Source organism: Rhinopithecus roxellana, chromosome 1, assembly GCF_007565055.1.
Source record: "Rhinopithecus roxellana isolate Shanxi Qingling chromosome 1, ASM756505v1, whole genome shotgun sequence".
Classification (NCBI taxonomy): domain Eukaryota; kingdom Metazoa; phylum Chordata; class Mammalia; order Primates; family Cercopithecidae; genus Rhinopithecus; species Rhinopithecus roxellana.
Window position 1 is genome coordinate 36,592,658 of NC_044549.1, and position 16,963 is coordinate 36,609,620.

Sequence of the window (16,963 nt, forward strand, 5' to 3'; positions counted from 1 at the left end):
CACATGAAACCTATACAAGTATTTTAGGTTCAAACCCTGGCTCTGACACTTACTAGCTGTATGACTTTAAGCAAATTACTTAATTACTTAACTAATGTCCTTCTACTTAGTCTTTTCATTTATAAGATAATAGTACCCTGGCCGGGCGCGGTGGCTCAAGCCTGTAATCCCAGCACTTTGGGAGGCCGAGACGGGCGGATCACGAGGTCAGGAGATCGAGACCATCCTGGCTAACACGGTGAAACCCGGTCTCTACTAAAAAAATACAAAAAACTGGCCGGGCGTGGTGGCAGGCGCCTGTAGTCCCAGCTACTCGGGAGGCTGAGGCGAGAGAATGGCGTAAACCCGGGAGGCGGAGCTTGCAGTGAGCTGAGATCCGGCCACACTGCACTCCAGCCTGGGCGACAGAGCGAGACTCCGTCTCAAAAAAAAAAAAAAAAAAAAAGATAATAGTACCCATTGCATAGTTTTGTTCTTAGAATTGAGTTAGTTAATATGCAAACTGTATGTTATAAATATGTTTAGGGGTGTGTCTGTATCATATAAAAGTGCTTAGAAGTGTGCTTGACATATAATTTTAAAATTTGTTATTATTGTTATGTTCTCTAAGCATATGAGGGTATTTTATGTCATTACTTTTAAAGGTCACTTTTTTATATGTGTTGGTGGGAGGCATTTATTATTTTTTAAAGTGCGCATATCACTGAAACATCCCTCTATGGAGCTATAAAAGAAAACTATAAAATATTTACTATAAAATATATAAAAACTATAAAATATTTACCATATAATTCACTCACTCCCCAGTCTCCAGAAAGTAGCAATTTTACTTCACTTGTATTATCTTCTTCCCGGCATTTTACAAATACTATTTTCTTTCAGCCTCAAAAAAATTCTGCATAATAGGTACTAGGATTCTAATATGGGGGATGAGAAAACTGAAATTTAGAGAAATTAAGTAATTTATCCCAGGTCATACATTTAAGCAATGAATGAGCCAGGATTCAAATTCTGATCTTTTGACCCCAAAACCATGCCAGGTAACAAGTAATCAATGAGTGTCAATGACTGATCATCGAGAGAGAATTCAGTGCCAAAAATGAAGAGGGTGTCAAGAAAATAAGAACAAGGACAACAGCAACATAAGCAACAAGAACAAACTTAGATCCAAAATTAATAAAGATTTTTCTAGAGGACTGCGTATTTTTCCTTAAACTGTCCAGCAGCTTGGGGACAGAAATCTAATTAAAATGGAAGTCTATGCATGCTCAAAGCACATGCCTTGTACCTCATACGATCTGCTTCCACCCCAGTCCCGAAAAAAAGGCATTCAGTTATTTTCTTCTACAAGTGGAAGAATATAACAACATACCTTCTAGAATCAGGGGAAAATGTAGAAATGTACTTACTCTTTTTTTAGATTTCTCAAATACTGTTCTACAAGGATAATCACTCACCTGGTGATTATTATAGAATGTTAAGGTGTGTACAAATTGCTGCTGATAGATAGCACTGTCCCTGCAAAATCATCCCATGGGCCTCCCTCAAATAAATAGGTATGCTTCAAAAAGCAGTATGCTTGCTGTACAAGTACAGTTTTAAGGAAAATCACTCAGCTCTCACTTGCAAATGTGTTCTTTCCTCTAATGCCCCTACACAGAGATTCTGGAGCCACCCCCTTCAGAATATCTGAAATATAGACCAATTTTGCTCATTAAAACTACTTCAAGTAGTCCTAGAGCTGATATTAGGGTTGCTACTTATTCAATAATACTTTTCAAGTATTTAGTGATGAATTCTTAGATTGAATTTTCTGTTAGCTTCCTTAAAATGTAAGAGAATGGAGGGCTAAGTTTAAGACCCATTCTACTAATTGTGAGGCTTTCCACAATCTGTGTTTCCTTATTTTATTAAAGGGGATGGCACACTTGTTTAGCCTTCTTCATTATAGTTCTCAGAGGAACCATTTTAAGTTGAAAGTACTTCATAACCTATAGTGCTCAAATTTAAACCACTGTCATTTCTCCCCACCACAGTCTTTGGCAAATGGGGTCTTAAATTCCTTCTATCTCCCACCAGACTTTTAGCATGCATTCTGACACATTTGTGTATCCTTACTAGATAGGAGGTACATGATATTCAGGCTTTACTAACTATCCAATGGGGGTGCATTGTATATACTTGGCTTGGCAATTTCAAATTATAATGATCCTCAGTACCAGATGTTCCTAAGCTAGTCCCCTACAAAATGTCTGGCATCTTCGTTTATAACTTTTATCAGGCTTGAGTATTACCACACATAAGCACATAGAGTAGCTCTCAGAACCTGCAGAGGCAATTGTTTTACTAGATGTGTGAGGGCTATAGTTGGATCAATGGGATAGATGCTGTATATGAAATAGTGGCTAAATGAGTTTGTGTGTGTGTGTGTGTGTGTGTGTGTGTGTGTGTGTGTGTGTGTGGTTGGGGGATGTCAGGTGAAGGGGACATATTTTGGGAATGAAGAGATTTCTAGTTTCAGTGAATTTCTATCATCAAGCTGCTACACTAGGTGAAGATTTGGGGGATGGATAAGTTAGAGAAGACTGAGAAGGAATCAGTTGGTGTGTGTCAGGTGATAGTGGAGTGGGACTGTGATTTAACTTTGACAATGTAAACAGATCTTCCTCCTTCCCAAGATAAGAAAGAACAGAGTTGAGTATTGTGGCACATTTTACATGGTTTTCTGCTTATCTCTTTGAGAATAGATAGCTCAGTAGTACTGTAGAGTTAAGAAACAGCTTTTCCACTCTCTGAGTGACGATACCTACAACCATCAAGATGAATACAGTCTCATGACCAAATCTCCTCTGATATTTATCTCATCAACATGCCTTAACTTAGTGTCATGATGATGTAGAAATTTCTACATCTGAGAGAATAATGGTGATGGCAATAATTATGATGAGAATAATGGTAGCAGCCACCCCTTTCTGAGTATGTACAAAGTGTCAGGGACTGTGCTGGGTGCTTTATGTACATTAACTCATTTGATTCTCTTATCAGCCCAATGGGATAGTTTTGTTATTCCCCAGCCTACGGATGAGGAACCTAAAACTGACTTGCCCAAGGTCAGGATCTACCAAGTAACTGGCAGAGCAGGAATTTAAACTTACACATGTCTAACTCCACAGCCCATGCTCTTAAGCACCAGGGAATATTGACTTTTATAGGAGGAGGACTAAGCGTGGGCTTTGTCATTCAGAAGCTGGATGACACTGGGCTCCTTCCTGGTTCCTCATCTGTGTTGATTATAAAACAGGCACAGTGATGTGTTCCTCACATGATCATGATAAGGATTGAATTGAAATACTAAATGTATATACTGTGCACTTATAAATGTAAGAAGAGAAAGGAAAATGACAGCTGGAGAGTGGCTTGATGAAGGCTCCAGCATTAGTAACCTGGAGCGAGAACACCCAGCCAGTGAGCTGAGTGCTGCCCATTTACACTCTCTGAGCTCCAACACAGTGTGGCATGTGGTCATGCAGCAACTAAAAATAACTTTTTTTTTTTTTTTAGTATCAACTATGTGCCAGCAGTATTTTAGCCACTGAAGCTTAGAAGATTGTAAAAACCAGATAAAGTTCTGCTCTCAGATTGTTTATAGTCCAAGGAAAGATTCAGTTAGTAATAAAATAAAAACATATGGCAGATGATCATAAGAACTAAGAGGGAAAAGACAGAGAAGTGGACCAAGAATGACAATATTTGAAGAAGGGTGTGTGGTAGAGTGGGTGAGAAAAGTCTCTCACTCATTTGTTCATTGAACAAAATGTCTCAAGTACCTACTGACTCAGACTGTAACTTGTGAAGGGGGTTTAATTAAGAAAAAATAGATGAACAATCATTATTTGTTATAGTAGGAAGACTGTAGTAATTTAAGTAAATACTTATCTTATTGCATCTCACATTTTTGAGTGTCCAACAAAAGACACTTCACAGTGTCTTACCTGGAAGGAAGATTGTTTTATGCTAAGTTCCCTGGGCTCTGGGGCTCTCTTCCTGCTGGTGAGCTCTGACCATCTTCAGGAGCTTGGCATGTGCTTTGCTCTTGAGGTCTTTCAACTGGGAAAGATTTGCCGCTGGTGGTAGTACAGGAGTTTGTCTGCTGGTAGACTGCTTTTCTGTCTTTTTCTTGATGCATTGGCTTCCTGCAGCTCTTCTTCTGTCTTCAGCTGCTAGCAGAAGAGGCCTCACAGTCCCTCTCATGGACTGGTCTGTGATAGCCTTTTTGCCTAAGTGATGGGGAGTTCCACCCTTTTGTTTCTAGCTCACAGTGGCTGCTAAAGGCATAGCAACCTTTCTGAGAGCAGAGTCTAGTGTCCCCCTCACTTTGCCAGCCCTTCTGTCCTTTGAGCCTGTCATTTATTGAGGGAGTCAACATGTGCTTCTGCAATGGGCAGTGTTCATCAGAGGGTTTGCTCCCTTTGCTCAAGAGTGGAGCTGCTTCCTCCCAGGGTTGACTTCCCATAGGTATTTTCCTGAGTCTCAGTGATTTTGACCCTTGATTCAGTTAGGTGACTTATACCTATGTCTGCTATACCCCAAAGTTTTCTAGACGAGTTTAGTCAAGTTACTCTGTCTGGCTTGTGCCTCGGTACATGACCAGCATGATTAATGTGCCTCGTCGCAACACTGGCCTCTTCCAATCCCAGTTTAAGGAAGGAGACTTCCTTTCTTGAATAACTAAGGGACTAGTTATTCCCAGCCCACTCCCCTTAAGCCTTGGAGAGCAATACGCAAATTAAATGTAAATAGAGGGGAGCAGAGATTCTCCAGCAATCTCCCATGAATATTTTCATCAATTTTATTTATTTATTTGAGACAGAGTTTCACTCTTGTTGCCGAGGCTGGAGAGCAATGGCGTGATCTCAGCTCATAGCAACCTCTACCTCCTGGGTTCAAGCAATTCTCTTGCCTCAGCCTCCTGAGTAGCTGGGATTACAGGCATGCACCACCACACCTGGCTAATTTTGTATGTTTAATAGAGACAGAGTTTCTCCATGTTGGTCAGGCTGGTCTCAAATTCCCAACCTCAGGTGATCTGCCCGCCTTAGCCTCCCAAAGTGCTGAGATTATGGGCATGAACCACTGCACCCAGCCATTTTTGCCAGTTTTGCTAGTGAAAAAGCATATAAGCAGGGAGCAGTGCCTCACACTGTCATCCCAGCACTTTGGGAGGCTGAGGCAGGAAGATGGCTTGAGTCCAGGAGTTTGAGACCAGCCTGGGCAACATGGTGAAATGTTGTCCATCTTTACAAAAAATACAAAAATTAGCTGGCCATGGTGGCACATGCCTGTAGTCCCAGCTACTTGAGAGACTGAAGTGGAAGGATTGCTTGAGCTTGGGAGGTCGAAGCTGCAGCAGTCATCTGAGATAGTGCCACTGCACTCCAGTCTAGGTGACAGAGAGAGACCCTGTCTAAAAAGAAAGAAAAAGTACACACACACACACACACACACACACGAAAAATAGTTTTATTGATATGACTGTAACAAGTCAATAGATAAATATAAATCAGTTGTCTTTATCTTAGATGTATTATTATTTTCAAGTGCTTGTTTATTATTATGATCTATGGCATTTCTACAGTTTTGCTATTTCTCTCCTTGTTAAACCTCTGCTTACTAATTTCTATAATTGGAGAATCATATACCTGTTGTAGTCAGATGCTCTTGAATTCTACCACTGAGAAGTGAAGGATTTTTTTTTTTTTTTTTTGGAGACGGAGTCTCGCTCTGTCGCCCAGGCTGGAGTGCAGTGGCCGGATCTCAGCTCACTGCAAGCTCTGCCTCCCGGGTTCACGCCATTCTCCTGCCTCAGCCTCCCGAGTAGCTGGGACTACAGGCGCCTGCCACCTCGCCCGGCTAGTTTTTTGTATTTTTTAGTAGAGACGGGGTTTCACTGTGTTCGCCAGGATGGTCTCCATCTCCTGACCTCGTGATCCGCCCATCTCGGCCTCCCAAAGTGCTGGGATTATAGACTTGAGCCACCGTGCCCGGCCTAAGAAGTGAAGGATTTTAACAAAATTGACAAAATCGAATCCAGATTTCTTCACCTATCATCATCTTTTTGAAATGGCACTAATAGAGATGCTCAGATTTTGGATTCATCCAACAAATATTAATTGAGCATCTACTTTGTGCCAGGCACCATTCTAGAAATTAGGCATTCAGCTGTAAGTAAAACAGGCAAGGTATTTCTCAAAGGCTGACTTTTTTTTCTGTTTGAAGACATAAATTGCAATATGTTATTTGCCTCTTCTATGTCTTTGTGGGACATCATAGGGTTATAGATATATAAAATAAAATAAAACATAACTTTTCAGAGTGGAAACTGAGTTCTACTCTGATAATGCTTTATACTATGATGAAGATACAACCTCATATTATTTTGGAAGCAGGTGCGTTGTACATGTTGAATAAATAATACATTAAAGTGGACTGAAGACTCAGCTTTTGATCACCAGCTCTTATATGAAAAGTTAACATTACTATCACAGTTTCCAATATGAGACATTTTGTTTCCTTTTACAGTTTCATTGCTTCTCTGTACATCCTGCTCCCCATTCCCCTCATCCCTTAGTTAGGTCTTCAAACCAGACTTCATGTTGAGGGATCCAGTGTATGCCCGCTGTGCCTTTTCATCTTTTTAAAGGACACTTTCTTCCTTACACCTGCACCGAAACCTGCAGTGACATTCCATCTATAGAATGTCCTCTCTCTCCTCCATAAGGGATATTTTGCTGTGTTTTTATCTTTGTCTAGGTTTGAAGAAAGTACAGAAGCTCCACTGTGAACTACTTTAATACTTGCACATTTTCCCTAAAGTCAAGTGCCATGGTATCAATGATGCTTAAAAATAGAGTGAAATTTTGTTATGTGAATTTCACCTCAATAAATTATTAATAAAAAAATAGAGTGAGCCATAAGTAGGTACTTCCTAGATTTAATTTATATTTATCAGCACTTTATTCTGGTTCCTTTACAGGCTGTACAAGATTCTGATAAGCATGAAAACTACAGGATGTTTAAAAAAATATTGCTTAGGATATCTCCAGCCTTTCAAGTTTGTTCTCAAAAATAACTTTGCTTGATCAAATGGACTATATTTTGGTTTACTAAAGTTGTTCTCAGAAAGAAGAATTTGTATACATCAATGATTTGTAATAAATTTAAAATTCAATCCTGTTTTTTAAAAATTTAAGTATTATAATAGTACTATTTATAGCTAGCAGAAGTAGATACACGGCCAAGTTTTAATTTGCTTGGAAGGTTGAGGCATTCCTATGATAACTGGGAAAAGTGAAATGCATTGAGATATCCCAGATGAATGGATGATGTTATTTTTAGTTCTGAAAGTTAGCCATTCATGGATTTTTGCCTAGAGCTCTTTTGTAACATATTGAATGCAAACGTTTGGACATTTTAGAATAAATCTTAAGTTGTCCATTCCTCCTTTCCCCAAAGGAAAAGAAGACCAGAGCAACAATGTTGGATATTTAAGTAATTGCTTCTTATTTCTGGCTTTCTTATCTGTAATTTTTAAATATCAGTTAAAATTATTGTTTATTTGTCTAATGGATTTAGAAGTTTCATTAGTGTCAACAAGTTAGTGTAATGGTATTCTTCATTTTCCAACCAATATTCATCTGAGATTTTAATGTTTGTTTAAAAAGTAGGGATGTCCTATACCTTGGTTTCCTTTAAGACATCATAAATTGCAGAGCTCTCAAACAAATCAAAAAACTATTAAGCCATAACAATAAAGATTCCTGAAAAACTTATAGTAACTCGTAATGACACCCTTCCTACCTCTAATGTACTGCATTGGAATGTCCTCTTTACTTAATTCGTAGATATCAACAATTCTGTGTATAAATGAAATAACTTAAAAATTCCCTCAGAAACATTTGAGTTCATTACAAAGCTTATTTGTGGTAAGGCTTAGTTTAAAAAATAAATCTATCTTTAGTGACATTTATGAGCTGACTTTTTAGCCATTTAGATACCAGGATTCTTTTTCTGGACATTTCATCTGTAACTCACAGTTTTAAAATGTTGTCCTCACTTGAAAAGATGAGTGTAAGATCAGGCGTCTACTGCAAATTCCTGGGAAGTAACTGATTGTTAAAGTACTATGGTGTGGTTTAAGTGTATTTTCAAAAGGATTCTATATGGGTAGACACAGTATCCTTCCATTCAGTAGCATTTGTATAGTGCTTCACAGAGGCACTGAATATTTTTAAATGAATAAATGAATGAAAATGCTGACGTGAAGCCTTGTGGATTATCTACTACAAGTAAGTCCAAGCTATTCCAGTTCAGCCATGCAGTAAAATTGGACTTGGAGGTAGGTGGGAGGGGAGAAGAGTGAGGTCGAATACAAGCTGGGCCGCTGCCTCCCTCACTTGTGCTGTGAATTTAGGCAAGTCACTTAACTTTTCAGGGCCAGGGCTGCCCCTTTTGGAAAGTGAAAGTATTGTGCTGAATGTGCTGAGTAGTCTCTGGTTTCTCTGGGCTTGAATGTCCTTCGTCTTAAGTAAGCTCTTCTATTTCTAGTGGGGAAAGGGTCAAAGCGTTCTCAGAACCTGGGGCTACTCCACATAGCCAGTTTTGGGAAATGTTCTTTTTCTCCTTAACAAAATACACAATAAAATACACTCCCAGTCCACTTTCCTTTATACTGTACTGTGAAAAGAATTTTATCAGGAAATAACCTGTAATTTAAGGAGTATTAATAGAATCAGTTAGAAATACAAAAGAAAGACACACAAACACAATCCAGTGCTGTCTAGCTTCGAATCCAGTTTTAACTTAAAGTATTTTTGTTTATGGATGTCTCTGTTCAATCACTGAAGTCTGCCCTCTTCTTAGCCTGGTTCCTTTCCTTCCCTTTCCTCCCCTCTCTTCTTTAATTTCTTCATCTCCTCTCCCCTTCCCTTTCTCCCTCTCTCCTGCCTTTCCTTTCCTTTCCCTGTGTCTGTTTCTTTACTGCTATCTGGAAAAACTTCTATTAATTGTCTTTTTTCCCCCCAACTAATCTGTAAAATTTAGTTTTCCTAAATCTCTAATGATGAAGTCCAGCAGTTTCTCCAGGATGAGCTACATGCCTGTGGAGTACTTTGAGCATCTTTTTGGGGATAGTCACTTATTTGGGTACCTGGCTGTTATAAGACTGTCTTCACCTCTCTCTCCTAACTCTTGTTTTTCATGATTCTCCCCCTTTCTGCTCACTCCTGCTTCCCTTGAATGTCTTATACTTCTGGGTTGTTTAGGTGAGGTTTGTCTCACAATCTTGTCACCCTAGTCTAGTCTTTCTAAAAAGTCATTCTAACATAGATTCTGTGTTCAGAAGCTTAAATTCTGATTTTTTAGAAAATCAGAGTTGCAGATGCTTTAAAAAATTGAGAGAGAGAGAGAGAGAAAGAGGAAGGAGAGAGAAAATTGAGAGCCCTTTCTTTATCCATGTAGTTTCTTTCTTTATATCATGTAGACTCTCAGCTTCCTTCTCTTTGTGATTTCCAGCTTTTCAAGAGTTTCATCCCCCTATGCCTTATGTTCATAAAGAAAAGACAGAGCTCTAAAATTTTAGCTTTCTTGAGTCACTAGAGAGCCTTTTGTGGACGCCTGCCCCTTCTGAAACAATTGACTTGTCTACTTTCACAAAGAACAGTATTTGTATTAACAGTTGGTGTCAATACCCAAGTGCAGGTGTCCTAACATACAAGATAGTGCTTCATTCAGAAAACTCAAGATAGAGTAAAATAAATTCTCAACATCTTGGTTCCATGCTCCATTCACAACTGTTAATTTTACAGGGTTATGCTTCCATCTCTGAGCAGAGAGCTCCTGGCAGGGACAGCTGCTCCCGTGTCTCAGATCGGGCTGTGCTCATCCCAGTAGGAGTCATCAAGAGCAGCAGGGTAGCGAGAAGGTGATAGTACATCAGAGAACTGAGTAGTGGAGGAGGGAGCAGGATGAGCCTCTCCAAAGTGCTTTTCACTTGCTCCTTTAATCTTCGTGGATGGTTAACTAAGGAAGAAGGAAAAGTTGACTTGAATTTGACTGAGAAAATTATCAAACCTGCTTTTACTCTTACATGTAGCTCATTTTCAAAAATACTTTTGTGTATCCACTGGTATGTTGATGGTCCTATGCAGCAACAGGTCTGTATGCTTGTCCAAAGAATGTCTAACAGTCCCACATCATGATTAGCAGGAGTTGGGTCAGTGGGGCAGAGCTGGTTTGACAGGTGGAAAACTTGTCCTGAGTTGTTCTGTATTAGCTTACCTCTTAAACATTTTAGGTTCCCAATTGCTTTGGGAATAAGGAATTGTGACTTAGTGAAATATATTGCTTTTTCAAAAGGAGAAACAGTGTTTCCCATCATTTTTTAAAATTCAGGAATAATGGTCTTTTTTAATTCAGATTTTGAAGGTTTGGTATGTTTATTATTAATGTTGGACCACACACAAGAGAAAGTTAGATGTTATTTTGTGACCAGCATTGTAAGTTGTCACATTCTGAACAAATCCCTTAAAGACCTGGAACTCATTTACATTTTACATAAAATCCTGATGGGATTTATGGTTTAAACTTTTACTACATTCTTTGTCTTGGATTTATTAATTTCCTTATCAGGCTTAAAACTTGGGGGGAAAGTAGACTTTTGCATAATATTTTTTTAAACCATAAAGTTTTATACAAAGTCCTTCTCAAAAACCCTGAAAACCCTGTATCTTTCAGAGCTCTTTGATAAAAAGCTGGGGTGAATGTGATTCGTGTTTTGTTTTTGTTTCTGGTTTGTTTGCCTTTTGAGACAGGGTCTTACTCTGTTACCAAGGCTTAAGTGCCATGACACAACAACAGCTCACGCAGCCTCTACCTCGTAGGCTCAAGTGAGCCTCCTGCCTCAGCCTCCTGAGTAGCCAGGACCACTGGTGCATGCCACCACACCCAGCTCTGTAGAGATGGGGTCTCACTATGTTGCCAGGGATGGTCTCGAACTCCTGGGCTCAAGTTCCTCCTGCCTTCACTTCTCAAGGTGCTTGGATTACAAGTGTGAACCACTGTACCCAGCCTGTAAATGTGATTTGAGTTGTCAAAGTACATCTTAAAAAAAGGCTGGTTTAAGTTTGACGTGGAGCAACATTGAGCTGGGGAAAGGAAATACGTAGACAATAATGCCAGTGGCCGGATGCGGTGGCTCACACCTGTAATTCTAGCACTTTGGGAGGCAGAGGTGGGTGGATCACCTGAGGTCAGGAGTTTGAGACCAGCTTGGCCAACATGGTGAAACCCTGTCTCTACAAAATACAAAACTTAGTCGGGTGTGGTGGCACATTCCTGTAATCCCAGCTATTTGGGAGGTCGAGGCAGGATGATTGCTTGAACCTGGGAGGTGGAGGTGGTGGTGAGCCAAGATCATGCCATTGGACTCCAGCCTGGGTGACAGACTGAGACTCTATCTCAAAAAAAAAAAAAAAAAAAAAGTTGCCAGTGATTCTGGAAGGTCCAAAGGACATTACTTTTCCCATACAATACTGTGGGAGAAAGATGAGGCTTGACTTGAACTTCCAGAGTACTGTTGAATTCTTAACTCCACAAACAGTGCCTGGCACAAAATAAATCACTTAATAAACATTTGTTGAATGCTGAGATTTAAAGGAGAAGAACATCACTGGAGCCCTCTCCTTTTTTTCCCCTCTTTTCTCCACAAAGGTTGAAAAAAATGATGAGGACCAAAAGATCGAACAAGATGGTATCAAACCAGAAGATAAAGCTCATAAGGCCGCGACCAAAATTCAGGCTAGCTTCCGTGGACACATAACGAGGAAAAAGCTCAAAGGAGAGAAGAAGGATGATGCTCAAGCTGCTGAGGCTGAAGCGAATAAGAAGGATGAAGCCCCTATTGCCGATGGGGTGGAGAAGAAGGGAGAAGGCACCGCTGCTACCGAAGCAGCCCCAGCCACTGGCTCCAAGCCTGATGAAGCCGGCAAAGCAGGAGAAACTCCTTCCGAGGAGAAGAAGGGAGAGGGTGATGCTGCCACAGAGCAGGCAGCCCCCCAGGCTCCTGCATCCTCAGAGGAGAAGGCCGGCTCAGCTGAGACAGAAAGTGCCACGAAAGCTTCCACTGATAACTCGCCGTCCTCCAAGGCCGAAGATGCCCCAGCCAAGGAGGAGCCTAAACAAGCCGATGTGCCTGCTGCTGTCACTGCTGCTGCTGCCACCACCCCTGCTGCAGAGGATGCTGCTGCCAAGGCAACAGCCCAGCCTCCAACGGAGACTGGGGAGAGCAGCCAAGCCGAAGAGAACATAGGTGAGCAACCGCGAGGGTCAGATGCAATGGGTGGATGGGGAGGGGAGTTGCTATTCGGAAGGCCAGGCCACCTGGGTCATCGAGGGAGAGGAAAAAGTCTAGAAGGTGTTTGCCAGAAATCAAGGGAAGCTGTGCTTAATTTCCCAAAGTGGCAGGACTAAGAGCTAAGGTTACATTACCAAATATCTCCATGCCTGAGAGAGGACTCAGGCAGGTCTATGTAGCAGCCAGTACTAGAAAGATCTGGCAGTTATCTTAATTGGATAGACATATGCAGTCAAACTAGATAAATCTGCTTTAAAAAAGTATTCTGTGTGCTGATAGACTTAGTTTAATAAGTAATTACTGAGGCTACATATATTTTATGGATGGGAATTAGCTAATGTGATTATTTGGCTCTGGAAAATGCCTGGTATAAATACAGCCATCCTCTTCTTGATCCAGATTATCTAGTGTGTGAATTGCTGGCAGCAAAAGTATAATCTCAGACCACCCTTCCCTATCTCACATTATGTTTCTGGGCATTCTCTCCACCATCAGTTGGTGAATAGTGTGTGTATACGTGAGTATGCTGAGAGAATGTTAATTGTAACATTAATTGGGGTCAAACATAATTGGGAAAATAAGTCTGTCGATGTTGCCAAAAACAAAAGAAAAACCCCAAATACAGAATATGTTGTGAAGTCAAACATAAATAATCATTTTATTATTGAAGACACAAGTTTCTACAATATGCATAAATAATTGAGGGTTCCTATGATTACAAAAAGGTACTGGATTCTCTTCAGTTTGGAACTGTAACTTGAAAGTTGGAGTGTTTTCACTATTACTGCTCAATTGTGCAGAATTGGAATAGAATATTCCCAGAGCAAGATAAATTCAACAGAGCTTTGTCCCTGGAGACTAGATCCTTCCCTCACCCCCAACACATCCACAGTGGTAAAGGAGGCCAACAGTTTCCATGATCTTTCTCTAGTCTAGTATGACCCATAAATACTTTCCAGCCCCAAAGATCCTCAAAGATAAAGTTTCTTCTGTGTCCATTTAAAAGATTGGGTTTACTCCTTTGGAAGCACCTTGGTTTAACCAATGATGTTTGTCATCCAACAGTCCAAATACGGACTGAACCACAGTGTGCTCCTTGGGAGAAAAACTATTCCATGGGAATAGTCTGAGAAATGTTTTGATATCTGACCATCAGATTGAGAAAGTAATGATTGGACATTTACCTTGATGTACATTTCTCCAAAATCAGATACTACAATATGGTAGGTGGTATTCTAGATATTTTAGGTCTATACTTCTTTCATCTTATCCCTAAATTTCTGTGAATAAGATGCCAGATAATATTAATTAACATTGTTATTAGCATATTCCAGCTCTGGATAAATCGTATGCTTCTTTTCATTTTGAATCTTTATTCTAACCACACAACTGTCCCAGGGGCCAGACACTGAGGTTTAGAAGATGGGAATTTTTCCCTGGAAAAGGTAAGGCATGTGATAAAAAGTGGGGTGTGAGTTTTAATTTACTCAGCAAAGCAAAACTTAACTACTTTTCTTTAGATTTAAGCTTTGAGCCTCAGATATAATGTCTGGAAATCACTTTGCATATAGACAAGTTATATAATGTGTCATTTTCATAAATCTTAGAAATTAATCATGCTTTTAAATACAGAACAGATCTGACATGGCACAGACCATATTTTTTAACTGGGATTTCTAAAGTTGTGAGAAACAGAGACATGATGTGATTTTAGGTATATGCTTATGATTTGGGTTGATAGAAGAAGGATTTCTTGAATCAGTAAGAAGTCTAATATATATTTTAAAATAAATTAAGTTTTATTATTTTTCAGGTTATGATAACTCCAAATGAATTAATGAAATATTTTATGTAGTAAGTTGTCAACAAATGTCAAATAGTGAATATAAATTGATGAAATTTAAATTATAGATAATAATTTCTTCACTCATTTATATATTTCTCTTGCTTATTTGCTTATTCTGTTCATTTATTTGATTAAAAATATGTCTGGCCAGTGAAAGCAAACAGCACTCTTCTCTGCCCTAAGTGTTACAGATTCTGACTGAAAAATATCTTAATTAATCAGACTTTATCGTGTGCATTCAAAGGTGATTGAAAAAATAGGTGAAGTTCAACTTGAAGGTAATCACAAAGGGCAATTTACATTGTTTCTTAGAGTTGGGTAGATATTGTCCTCTTGGTTAGATTCAGAAATGCTGCCCGTCATTTCTTTCTGGATTGAGGTATCTATTAGCCTTGCCTGCTCTATGTGACAAGCACAAATTACCCCGCTGTGATGAATCTCATGGGATCACAGAAGGTAGAGGTGACAAGGATATCTATCACATCATATCAGGTCCAAATTCCCAGATGTCCTGTACTGCATTTCCTCTTTCTTCCACTGTATTTCATTTTAACCTGGGTTAAAGTAGCAGTGTTTTCCATTGGGCTGTACTGTTTGGAAATGTGTGGCTACCATGGGTTACTTTAGGATTCTACAGCTGCCTGGAGGGGCATGGACAGACAATCTAAGAGGGTGCAATAGGGTAAGGGGCAAAATAGGTACAAAGAGAGAATCCAAGAAAATAATTTCTCTCAGTATCAGGCTTAAAAATTTTAGATCAGATATGATTATTACTTTAATACATATGGAAACGTTGTGGGAATTATAAATGTTATTTATTTTACTTCTTTTACTACTTACTACCAACCTGTTTATTATGGGGGGATGTCATTTGTATTTTTGATCTTTGAAGTTGGTTGATTATTGTCATTGTTTTAAATTCTCCAAGTATGTCCCCCTCGCCCTACCTTGCCACTCTGCCCGGCTCTTTATGTGCCTTGAACCAAAACATTTCAGTGCACCTCTGATAATGATTCCTTTAGAGGGAGAGGAGGATTTAAAACATCTGTGGGACACTGCCCCATTCAGCCATGAGTAGAGAACTTTCAAGCCCCCTTTAATGATTATGTCCTTGAGGTCTCCTGCTGAGCAGTGTCACTGTGCTCACTGGCTCTCAGTGAAGGAATTCTCTGTTACGTCTCCTCTTCTCCATGGTAGCCTATTGATTTTCCCCAATAGAGGACTCTACTGTGGTCATATTCAGTGATGTGGTACTACCAAGGTAACCTATCCAGAAGGCTATCAATCAGTGATATTGATTGGGTGACTGCCACAGGGTCCTTGACTGATGCTAGTTGGAAGAGGAGTTCTGAGTGACTTCAGATGTTCTGTATGTTGATCTTGGTTGCATTGTATTTTCATAGTCTCAGTACATCTTGCAAATTGATGCCATCAGTAATGATCAAGAAAAGAGGGAGGAATTTCCTTTTGCCATTCCCTGAATAGAAAAATTAACTTAGTGTCTCCCTACCTCTCTTCCTCCTCTTTTTTATCCTTCCTTCCTCCCTCCTTCCTTCCCATTCTCTCTCCTTTTATTCTATTCTTCCTTTCTTTTTCCCTTCTCTTTATATTAACTTTCTTCTGTGCTAGGTATTCGGGTCACCAAGATGAGTAAGATATGATCCTTTGGCCTCATGCAGTGGCTCATGCCTGTAATCCTAGCACTTTGGGAGACCGAGGCAGGAGGACTTGAGTCCAGGAGTTTGAAACCAGCCTGGGCAACAGAAGGAGACCCCATCTCTACAGATGATAGAAAAAATTAGCAGAGTGTGGTGGTGTGGTCCAAGCTACTCTGGAGGCTAAGGCAGGAAGATCACCAGAGCCCAGGAGATCAAGGCTGCAGTGAGCCATGATTGTGTGCCACTGCACTCCAACCTGGGTGACAGAGTGAGACCCTGTCTCGGAAAAACCAAGCCAAAACAAAACAAAAACAAGATATGGTCTTTTGACCTTAATGAATTCTTACTTGGTAGTGGGGGTAGAATGAAATTCAGGGAATGACATTGAAAACAATCATATTTATAATCTCAATTAAATTCTGCAATTGGTATGGGGTATTCTCTCTACCAATGCACTTTGGACAAAATATGAATGAAGCAGTGCTTCAGGGGCCAAGATGCAGTCTACTACTTACTATAAAAATGTTTTATAGAATGTGTGTCCTGATACTCAAATGATTAACAAAGAGAATAGAAGCAAAATTTATAATTTCTAGAATGTTAATTATTTGTAAGAAAATGAAATACCCAGCTCATATTTCTGGATTAAAAATTATTTTTGTTTCCCAGAACAATAGTTCCCCTAAGGTCCAAGGAGGTTACCATCTATTTTTCAGCTTTCCAAAAGATAGGTCCACTTCTACCAAGCTGTGTGTTAGATGTGAGATTTTCCAAGGATATTTACACTTATTTGGCAGGGTGCCTCATGAGCAGTTTTGATTTGAAATGTGGTTTCAACCACTTCCTGAATTTATACACAGCTCACAAAGAATGAAAATTTTGGTTGTGGAAGTCCATAAATGCTGTTTATAAAACATGGCACCCTGTCAGATACTCAGTGGTATACCTCTTAAATACTGTTGATTATTAAGCTTTCATGGAGCACTTTCATATTGCTAGAGTAATCATTTTTATTGGCTTTTCTTGACAACAGCCCAATGTCATTTGATA

At 39.7% G+C, this 16,963-nt stretch overlaps 1 protein-coding gene across 2 annotated transcripts in view; it reads left to right on the plus strand.

The window, feature by feature from the left end:
• Nucleotides 1-16,963, plus strand: part of GAP43 (growth associated protein 43) — a 96,619-nt gene that overhangs the window by 41,929 nt on the left and 37,727 nt on the right. For both annotated transcript variants that reach the window (XM_010388618.2, XM_010388617.2), the window contains one exon: nucleotides 11,767-12,364. In XM_010388618.2, coding sequence (XP_010386920.1) covers nucleotides 11,767-12,364 — 598 coding nt within the window. The remainder of the gene's footprint in view (nucleotides 1-11,766; nucleotides 12,365-16,963) is intronic.